General features: G+C 29.9%; 1 protein-coding gene across 1 annotated transcript; it reads right to left on the bottom strand.

The window, feature by feature from the left end:
• Positions 1 to 3,198: 3,198 nt before the first annotated feature.
• On the bottom strand, positions 3,199 to 6,869 carry LOC149494480 (Major facilitator superfamily protein). The gene is made up of 6 exons (XM_089724749.1): positions 6,487 to 6,869; positions 6,289 to 6,391; positions 5,130 to 5,347; positions 4,462 to 5,003; positions 4,039 to 4,376; positions 3,199 to 3,953 (listed from the first exon to the last, which is right to left on the bottom strand). Exons 1-6 carry the CDS (start codon positions 6,487 to 6,489, stop codon positions 3,397 to 3,399), a joined length of 1,761 nt encoding a protein of 586 aa, XP_089580875.1. The 5' UTR covers positions 6,490 to 6,869; the 3' UTR covers positions 3,199 to 3,396.
• Between the last annotated feature and the right edge of the window lie 4,543 nt (positions 6,870 to 11,412).

Genomic DNA, 11,412 nt, shown 5'->3' with positions numbered 1-11,412 from the left:
AAAAAAAGAGTTTTTAAATTTTAGGCCGTGAGAGAAAGAGAGAGCCTCTAATTTTTACCCTTCAATCCATACCTTAAGGCTTTGGTTGGTCCAAAAAGGCCTATTTCTAGAGAAGTATACTTCTTAAAAATACATTTTTAAGAAAATTATTTCTCATGAAGTATAATTTTATCGTGTTTGATGTTCAATAAATTAATCTCAAATTTCAAAAGAAAATAATATCAATAGTGCAAATTTAAATATATTTAAATACTAAGATAAATTAGTAAGTTCATTGTCAAGAATTGTCTAACCAACCATGAGAAACTTAGTTACCATATCTAAGAGAAGCTGAATGATTTACTTTATGCAAAGAAGAATTTAGCAATGCAAACCAAAATATAAGCACTTAATGCATTTATTAAAAAGTTACTCTCTCAGTCTACTTATTCCAACCAAATATTTTCTAAGTATAAGTACATTTTGTCTATTAAAAATAGTTTGGGAAAGAAAGCAACTCATACATGGTTTTTTTTTTTTTTTTTTTTCCCTTTGTAAGTACATGAATATTCGGTTCGATCCAAATTGAATTACTCAATCTGAATATAATTAAATTTTACATATTTAGTAATCGATCCAAACAGTATTCAATACAAAAAAAGCAGTTGAATCAAGTTATATAAGATTTTATTGTAAAAAACTATAATCAATCGAATAATCAAATAATTTTTTCTCTTTCTAACTCTTGTAGAAGATGTAGAGAGTTTTCACCGCAAAAGTTATAGATAGCTCAAAATCTGTGGGCCTCCAATTGTCAGCACATTAAATGGGCTTTTTGCGGTGAAATAGATTAACTGGGTTCGGTTGTTTATATCCATAATGAGTTCTGGGCTTAAAAGAGAACCGAGCCCATAAATATATGTATACAAAAGGCCGCGCTCCAAATGAAAATGGAAGACTGAAAAAAACCGCTGTCTTTGGCAATCGGTATGTGTGACTAAGAAGAAATATATATTTTGTTACATTTTTAGTCCAGTATTTCATTTTTTAAATGACTTAAATGTATTTCGATTTGAGTTTAATAGTAAAAGCCAACGCTTTAGCGAATTTGATCAATTCAATTAGTTTCGCTAATTCAATTTGGCGAATGTCAATTTGGTTTTTCTATCTCTTGTAGAAAATGTAAGGAGAGAAATGTTTCGAATTTGAGTCCTCTCCACAAAAAAAAAAAAAAAAAAATACCAATTTAGTGAATATTATTCAAAAGAGAGAGCTGGACCCTGCTGTGTAGCCTATAAAATTATTCCAATCCATTGGGCCTGTTATGTATAAAAAAAAAAAAATTCAATTCGGTGAATCGAAAACCTGTTTTTAGTTCAAAAGATAAATTTAAAATTTTTCTATTATCGGTTATAATTCGGTTTAGTTTAACGATAATCACATTAAATGAATCAGAAAATAAATATTAATCCTAAGTAATTCATTTATTGTAAATGGTTCAACCAATTTAGTTAAACCCACACAATTTGATTTGGTGTGGTCAATATAAAATTAATCCAGCCAATTTAAATAGATTGAATTCAGTTAATTTAAAAAATAATTCGATCAATTCAGTTCGATTAAAAATTTCATCCAAATTGATTAAACCGACTGAATGATCACCTCAACTTAATGGAAAATAAAGAAAATATTTTTATTAAGTAAATATAAAATTTATAGTGGACAAGAATGATTCTTTACATTTTTCTTGTTTTGCAACTTGAAAGTTATGACTCATAAGATGTATGACATTAAAGTACTATTACAATATTCCTATCGCATTTCCAAGCATAAGGACCACTATTGTCAATTAGTAAGTAAAGGGGATAAATGTGACCCCCATTACAATACTACATTATATTCTTCCCACATAGTTATATATCATATCAAAGTGTCAATCAATAAAGCATTTATTCCTAGTAAATTTCCTATCTTGGAGTTCAATCCATACAAAAAGGGCACAAAAATGAAAAGGGTACAAGAAAGATGGATCATGTCCACAAGTATAATAACTTTAGGTTTATTCCAAAAGCCAAAAGGGCAAAAAAAATAAAAAATAGACATTAGACCCATCTTAAGATCTCATATCATATATTTGCTTTTCAGTTGATGGTGAATTTTGTGATCTTTGATAAGGCAATTAGAACAAATATAGACCAAGACTATAAGATTCCAAACTAGGGGTCCTCAATCAATCAATCAACAATAGACTTCTTGGTGTTATAACCATAGACAATAAATATTTTGGCTCTTCCAGTAAAGTGTGCTTCATAGAAATCAAAGTTGTGTACTTACTCTTGTGGAGATTGAGGTCACTAACCACGTCAACTAACCTATTTGTTTCTTTGATACTATGTAAATTTGATTTCTACAATGATATAATTTGAAATCATTCCCTTTTAGATTTAATAAGACATTATGAAAAGAAGAGTGGATTTAGTAATTTAACCCTTCATATCATTCATAATTGAAAATAATATAATGTTTGCATTTCTCTCATTTTTTCAACCTAGAAATTGGAAGTAATAATTACTTTTTTATGTCAAAAAGTAAAACCAAAAATAATAATGGGCTTAATTATCTAATTGCTGTCAAATGCTTACTTTAAGAGATTAAAATGTTGAATTTTGATAGTAATTTATAGAGTGTCTTAATTTCCTATCATGGTACATATCAAAAGTTAAGATTAAATTCAAACTCCATAACTTGCTTTCTTTTTAGATATCATTAATAACAAGAGATCAAAATTTTAAACTTGTATTTCTTTTAGATATTTTTAATTAATGTATGCATAGAAAAAGTAATGATTTTATTGAAATGATCAATAAAAATAAAAATTGAAATGGTTTTGTCAATGCAAATAATTCATTTTCGGTTATAGTTCTACTTGAAAATAAGTCAGTTTTACGTAAAAAAAATTAATCTCTCCCATCAATATTATCTCCAATTGAAAGATTTCAATCTATATCTTATTTCTGTGGAAATATTATGATATACTCAATTTATATTCAATCTATATTTTGTTATAATCAAAAATAGTTTTTTTTTTTATTGATCTAGATGTGAGTGAATCCAATCGAGAGTTAGTAATATTTCAGAGTAAAATTTAGGTTCGAAGTTTAATTAGAGATAATTAACAAAATAAAAAGAAAATAAATTAAATTAACTCAAGAATAAATATTTACTTGACACTTTAATATTGAGATTCCAACTTCACTCAATTGATCATACATAAAATACAAGAAAATTGAGAAGTAATCACCAAACCCCTCAAATTACATTACATAATAGAGAGGCACAAAACCTAATTGCATGTAAAACCTCGAAACATCAATTACAACAAACAATAAACCCTAGTTGTAATTAACTAGTCTCTAGCTAGCACTTCTCCTCAGCTAAAGACCCATTACCCATATTCTCCATCTGCAAACCAGCAGATTTATGATCATTATTCGTATTCTTCTTTCTAGGCTTGTACCAGAGAGCACAAACAAGATACACTAGAAAATTTATCACACAAAGGGTAGCAAGTAGTCCATAGAAACAATCGAGCCTTCCATTGTTTATGTTGTCACCCAACCATCCTTGCCCAGTGCCATTGCTTCCTGTAACTTTCTTCACAACAATGACCAAGAAGCTACTGAAGAAGAAACCAAGAGAAAGAGTTGTAAGGAAGAGGCCAGTGCTCATTGTTTTCATTCCTTTTGGTGATTGGGTTATGAAGAAATCGAGCTGGCCTGTGTATATGAAGGCTTCTCCTGAACCTACCAGGAAAAACTGTGGTATTAATAAGAATACACTTATTGGAAGTGTTGATGTCTTTCCATCTGCAGATTTTGCGACCGATAAACGCTTTCTTTCTGCTAATGCTGCTGCTGCCATTCCGAGTGTTGATAGAACAAGGCCAATGCCTATTCTTTGAAGGCTACTGAAACCTGTTGAATTGATAAACGTTAGGCCATGGAAATAATTGTTCGTTTGAATTGTAGGATTCGTTACTGAATTGTTAATTATATATACCTGGTTTTCCTTTGAATTTCTTCCAAAGAGGCATGATTAAGACATCGTAGACAGCAAGTGTGATTAAAATAGCAGCAACAAAGAAGACAGTGAGAGACCCAGCAGGAATTTGGAAATTTCCGATTGATCTTTCCATGGTTGTGGCTTGCTCAACGGAAAATGTCATCATCTGTGCATATGTCGTCCAAAAGATGATGGTTGTTGCCCATATTGGTAACAACCTTACCATCATTTTTGTTTCTTCCACTCCTGTCACTGAACATAGCTTCCATGGATTTGGAGCAGAACCACTATTTTCAAAATCTCCTTCTGCAACTATGGCTGCCTTATCCAAGAAACTACATAAGATATAGCAACTTAATTAACACATCAATCACCATTAACAAATCAAAATTCTTGCATGCAAATTAAAGTGGTACTTACCGAAATTGGTCGGTGTGTTGGATTCTTGTGGCTTCAGGGTTATTTTCATATAATAAGCCAAAATTGTAAGGTAGATCCATATTCCTTTTCTTTATAGCAGCAACAATAACCTGAAAAATATGAACTATTGGGCTTCCCAAGCTTTTCTTATACCTATATCTTTTAGTCCCGCTAAAGAATATCAATATTGCTAGAAACATTGAAGCTGAACAAATCCCATAAGCCCAACTTCTACCAACTTCATCTTGTATATAAACAAGCACTGTAACAGCCAACAAAGTTCCTATACTAATGAAGAAGAAAAATCTGTGGAAGAAATATGTCATCTGGGATTTTTCCTTTTCATCTTTTTCATCAAATTGATCAGTTCCAAATCCTGAAACACTTGATTTTAGACCTCCAGTCCCTAATGCAATTAGATACAAAGCTATGTATAAAACTCCCATTTGAAATCCAGTTGCTTGTTCACATGAATTATTGGTGCCACAAGGTGGTGGCCTCAGCTGTGGCAGCTTAGTTACAGTTGCAAGCATTCCAGTACCCTACAACAAAATTAAGTTACTAAATTCAATTTTCAGAAAATAATTAGTTTACATATTAGAAATTTTAACTGTTTACTGCAAGGATGAAAAATGTCAGGATAAAATAATTTAAGTATATGTACTTACGATGGCTTGTACGACAGCAAAGATTGCAATAGTCTTGTATCTGCCAAGGAAAGAGTCGGCAAGAAATCCTCCAAGCAAACATAACATAAAAGATGTGCCCATAAAATCTGTCACTATATTAGCTGAAGTTGCACTTGACAGGTGCATTGTTCCAATCAAATAAGTAACCAAATTCACTCCTATTCCCATTGTTGCAAGCCTTTCACATATTTCAATCCCTGCCAAAAAAAAAAAATTTCTCAATTCAATGCTAAATGATTTATCAAGATACTGAGATTGTGTTTGATAACGGCTTTTTAAATAGCTTTTATATTTTAACCAGTTAAAATACTAAACGCTATTTTTATAATATTCAGTAATATTTTAAATAGCTTCAGCTAATATAGTATTTTACAAGAGAATTTGATGGGAGAAAGTTATGTAATAGAATAGTTTTTTTTTTTTTTGCCATGATATTCTTTAGAATAAAGTGGTAGTAAAAAGAACAAAAGAAAACACAGTGGAATGGGAATATCTTCAAGGGTTTCTCGGTAACCAAATCACATGCATTTTCTGAACCAGAGATGGACCCAAAGATTATAAAGTTAATGTTTGTAGGCTCCACTTAAGTTTGTCCTCTCTTCTTCCTCCTACAAGTCACTAAATGCATATTCTATTTTCCAACTCAATACAGTGAAAAGGTGAATCAATCAAACTAAAATAATTATGAACTTTCTTTGACTAAATGTCCAAAACTTTGGACTAGGTAACTAATGCATGCCATGTGGCTGGTTGGTTTACAATTTTAAAGATTATAATTAAAACTTTGGCTTTCAAATTGCTAAAAAAAATAGTATATTAATTGTCCTTTTTTCCCTTTTGCTTTAGGAAAAACTTGGAAAAAAGAACTCAACAACCATGCAATGTTTGCCCTTTTCACTTTTGATGAAAGATCATTTGCTTTTGCTTATGTAATCCTGCTCATGAAATTTAGATTATGCTGAATATAATCAGATGGATTTAATAATGTAATTAAATGTAATATAACATAATAGTAATATAATCCTGATTATATAAATGAATGTAACTTTACAATATAATTTTGATCTAAAAATTCATATGATTACATTCAAGAATAATGATTGCCAGAAAAAAAAAGAAAAAGAAAGAAAGAACAAACCTAGAGCGAGAGCAGCAGGCACCCAACCACCAGTTTTAGATCTATCTGCAGGGAACCCCTTGTAGTCCACAGCATCAGAAACTGTCCAACTCATCTTCCCATCCTGAAAGACATTAGATTGATTGAGACAATATTTTTCTCGAACAAGAAATGGCATAACTATGAAAAACACAATTCTAGTACAATATGTACACTAACCATGATTCAACTTTAAACAGGGAAACAGAAGCTAAGCTAGAATATTAAGAAAGAAAGCTTTCGTTTTTCTGTCTCCTCTCTCAATAATTCTTGAACTCATAACAAACCTTGGGAGCTTGGCCTTTTTATAGGCGAAGAGTGTAGGTGAAGGTAATATTTGAAGTTTAAAAAAAGTGATCCTCCACTAAACACATATATCACTACTGTCTGTGTTTCTTGATAATGGGTAGGGATCAGTTTGATCGCATTTTGGAATATTGGAAGGTTCTGGGACTCAAAAATAATTCTTATAATAATACTACTGGTTGTTTAGCATACAGAGATATTTCATATCAGTTGAAAATTATAAAAAGGTGATGTTGATAGTGAAAGAGGGAAGGTAAGAGAAGAGAAGAATTTAAAGGAACAAATTAAAGGGAATCTAGAATAAGTAACACCAATACCATTAGTTTTGTTATCAATTCTTTTTTTTTTGTGGCAGAGTGGATAGGCATTGGCTTGTGATCGGTAAAGGTTGTGAACCACAGTGCCTGACCTGGCTAGTCCATGATAGTGCTCTTTCTACCCCACCAGAGCAAATTCCACCCATTAACCCTCTGCCTTTTTTGGTATTACCGGGAGGTGTAATACCCTCAGGCCATAATCCTCTACCTTTTGTTCTTGAGTACAGCCAGCCACGGATCCAAACCCTAAAGTTTGTGGGGCTAAAAAGAAATTTTCAATAGTTATGAGGGTTTTCAGATAGAAAAATAGTTATATATAAACACAAGAAAAAAAAAAAAAGAAAAAAGAAAAAGAGAAGAGGGATTTTAAGCTAATCATTGATAGTACAGAATGGTAAGTAGACTAAGGAGATGCTTAGTAGTTGGAGAAACTAATAGCAACTTTTGATTTGCTGATATATATCATATTTATTAGATAAATTATTGTTCTCAAAAGAAATTTAGAAAAATGGTTCCAACGTGACTAGCCTTTTATGATGATAAGTTTTAGATAAATTTTTATTAATCATTATTTTTTTTAGAGGAAATAGAAGCCATTTCATTCGTGTAAATCTAAAAGAAGACTAGCTTTCATACAAAGCTTTCATACCAAAGAGTATTGAATCCCAATGAGAAAAGCTTATTTAGATTCGGTCCATATTACTATTTATGGACTAAACTAATGAAATTCAGTATTTTTATTGAAATGAAAGTATTTCTCATTATACATTTGAAAAAAAAAAAAAAAATCAGAACACTTTTTATCAAATCCTGAATTTCATTTATTAAGTCTATGACTGGAGCCATGAACTGAATTCAGACAAGTTTTTTTCAAATCCCAATATTAAAAACTAGCATAGGAACAAGCCTCTTGATAGAGAATGAGCATGCTTATAGCTTGCCTCCTAATCCAAGCCAAAGCAACGTTAGCAAGTTGGCTAATGAGAAAATGGCAGTCATAAATTAAAAGACCAAACTCCTACAAGTCTAGTCTATTGCTACTAGTAATGTGTTAAATTTAAACTTCACCGATAATAATTTTAAAAAGTTTGGACTTGTAATAGGGTTAACTAATTTTATGCACTCTGTCGTAAATACACTCATCGTTACAGTATGTCTTGATATGCTAATAAACCTATTTTCCTACTTTAATGATAAACTATTTATTTTGAGATTAAAGAATTTAAATGATTGAAAATCTTATTTTATGTATGCGCCAAAGAATGAACCTTGATTTATGATGGGTACGCGCTAATTAATTAAGCCAATTATTGAGATTTATCTACTTCAATTTAGGGTCTTTTTGACCATATGCTATTAGCTTTTAGCTATATGTAATTATATAACAATATAAATTAAAAATATTTGAAAAAAAATATATTTAATTTAAAATGACAGAAAAAAGACATTATTTATTTAATTAGTTGAATTTAGGAGAAAGAAAAACGGTAGATATGATGTTCAGAAAGATTTTGAAATTTTATTAATTAAAGTAATTAACTTTCATTAAAAAAAGAGTTTTCGATTTCTAAAAGCTATTATAAAAGTTATGTTACCGAAGATATAGATAATATAAATAGAATTTTAACTTGGTCAAAATAATGAAAGCTAACTCAAAAGCTAATGTGAAATAAGATATTAATCAAATTTCAATTATCACACTGAGATAGCAAATTTGAATTCAAAAAAGTTGGTGTGGGAGTTCTTACTATCATAATCTACCTTTCAATGGTCAATTCTTACGGAAAAAGATAAAAAAAGGTGTTACTTATATTTTCCTTTTGTCAAAAAAATCCCCTTTAAATTCTATCTGTGAGGCTCAAATTGAGTCGAAAGATAAAAAGTATATTTCAGCATCATCATCGGGTCGCTAGCCGAATGCGTGTGAACCATATATAAGCTTGAAACCAAAGGAACGGAAAGTAAGAATTGCTGAGTCAATGCAATCTGATGCAAGATCTTCTTCATCTATACAAGCACTGCTGTGAGAGGTTTCAATCAAATAATGGAAGATAAGTTGTTTATGTGCATAATCCAGAGTCCACACAGACTGTCCAAATAGTAAAGTCCATATATCAATGATTCACTTTGACTCCATAAAGAAAGAGAAACAGAAACATTATTTTCTCACAATTTGTATGTGTATAATTATACAAGTTTGACCAAAAATGGATAGAATTATATACACTATAATTAGTAATATGCTTGTCTGTCCCATAATAATACGGTCAATCTAACTCTCGATCACATACATTAATATATATATATATATATATATTGGAAGAAAATGACTACTCTGTATTATGTAGCCCATCATATTAATTTGGGTCCATTGAAGTATATATTATTTGGATAAAACTTATCCATTTAGCATTACTCTTTTCCTAATACATCCATTTATTAAATATTTCATAATTTCAAAGTTGTAGAATTGGTTAATATAGGTGAGAATCATAATTACTTTATTCATTTTTAAGATTTGATGGTAACAGTTTTTTTTTTGGATAGAAATGTCTATTAACTAGGAATAATTAGAATAAGAAGTTATAAAGATACTTTAAAAAAAAAAAAAAAACAGAGAAATATATAGGACTATAATTTGAGTTAAGTGAATCTTTTCTATAATTTGAAAAAAGAAAATAAATCTATTTTTACGAGACAAAGGGAATATATAATACAAGATTGAAATAGGAAAACATTTGTGACCAAACAAAAACTCAAGATTGGTTTCATTTTAGATTCTACACTCTAAACAATTATTCACATTACCTTTCGATTCACATAATTTAATATAATATGAAACCAAATCGGAATTCCTGCTACATTACAATTCCAATTACTAGTGAGATTCAGTTCAATTTTTCGGGTGAGAATTTCAAGTTTCAAGTATCATTGCAATTGACTCAAGTATTAGAATCTTATATTGAATAGAATATCAAATGTATAAAAATGGCACTAATAATATAAGCGTCGAAAGCTAAATAATCAATTAGACAGTTCACGGGTGTTAAAATGAATTAGCATGTTGAGTTCGACGAACCCGCCTAACACCCAACATGATTAGAACATGAACATGACACAAAAATTAAACAAATAACACGAACACAACACATATAATTTGTTTAATTAAATAAGTCATATATATACGTCAAAAAATTCAACTAAATTAATTAAATCGATTGTAAACATGTTAGAAACATGACTTATATAACGTATAACCTGCAAAACCCGCTTAATATATATATATATATATACATTTTATCATAAATAAACAAGTCAGATGAGTTAGATATGTTAGATGAGTCAATTCATAACACAAACCGTTTTAAACTCGTATCATATGCGGATCACCCTTTTATGACACTAAACTGATCTAGACTCCATTCTAATCTATTTAATTTCTATGTTAGATGAGTCATGTTTCTATGTCATGACCCATTTCGACACATTTATTTATTAATCCTTTAATAATAATTAATCCAAGTTAAAATAAACCTAAATTTCTTTTCATGTTTTCTAATCTATATTCGTAACATTCGCTTTGATTTTTCAATTCAGATATTCTAATAAATCGAAATAATCCCATCCTATCCTTCAATTTAAACATTCTAATAAATTTAAATAAGTGTCTAAATTTCTTTTCGTGGATTCTAACATTCAATCTAATTATTCATCTCTATATTTCAATTCAATAATTCTAACATTACCAAAATTTTCAACCAAAGAAATTATTAACTAAAAAAAGATAAACATATATATATATAATAATAGTCCTCATATATATCTTATACAGTGTATCCATGCTCATACATCACATATATATTTGATTTAGAGCAGAAAAGATATCCCATACCTGAGTATATAAAAATTATTTCAGGAGAGACTATAAATGGGTTGACTTTGATATTTAGCTACAGATAATGGATTTGAGTAGGGTCACAAAAGTTGACACTTAGGGTTTGTTTGGATGAGTGTAAAGTTTGGATGGATGAAAAATAAAGAGTGAAAAATTTTTGGGATTATCAAAATCCCTTGTTCGGTTTGAGGTAAATTATCAAGGAGAATGAAAAATAAATTTATTTTACACCCATTTTAACCTCATTTTTACTCCATTTTAAGAGGAAAATGAATAATAAAATTTTCCACCCCTATTTTACTTCCACCCTTTATTTTACTTCCCCTCTTCCCAAACAAAGCATTAAAGCTCATTCATCTCTATCCCATTTAATAGGTATTTTCTTATATGTTGTTATGTACCATTTCAATCTTTATGTGTCAAGTTGTCGCATATTCCATTTAATAGGTATCTCTAAGATTGAGTCCTGATTCGAGGACCCCTCAACCACACCACAAAAACTAGCATCAATCATACCGACCAGCCATTAGAGCAACATGCAACGTGTGCAAATGGTTCCACCTTCATCCATAATTAATTAATTAATAA

Source organism: Jatropha curcas, chromosome 8 (genome assembly GCF_041381405.1).
Source record: "Jatropha curcas cultivar XTBG-Jc1 chromosome 8, XTBG_Jcur_1.0, whole genome shotgun sequence".
NCBI classification, from domain to species: Eukaryota; Viridiplantae; Streptophyta; class Magnoliopsida; order Malpighiales; family Euphorbiaceae; genus Jatropha; species Jatropha curcas.
Note: the sequence above shows the minus strand (reverse complement) of the source record. Positions and strands in the feature narration are given on the sequence as shown.

Coding starts and splice junctions, on each gene's coding strand:
- LOC149494480 (XM_089724749.1), bottom strand. Junction 5,004..5,129: donor TTGCTGTCGTACAAGCCATC/GTAAGTACATAT, acceptor ATTTTGTTGTAG/GGTACTGGAATGCTTGCAAC. Junction 4,377..4,461: donor CAACACACCGACCAATTTCG/GTAAGTACCACT, acceptor TATCTTATGTAG/TTTCTTGGATAAGGCAGCCA.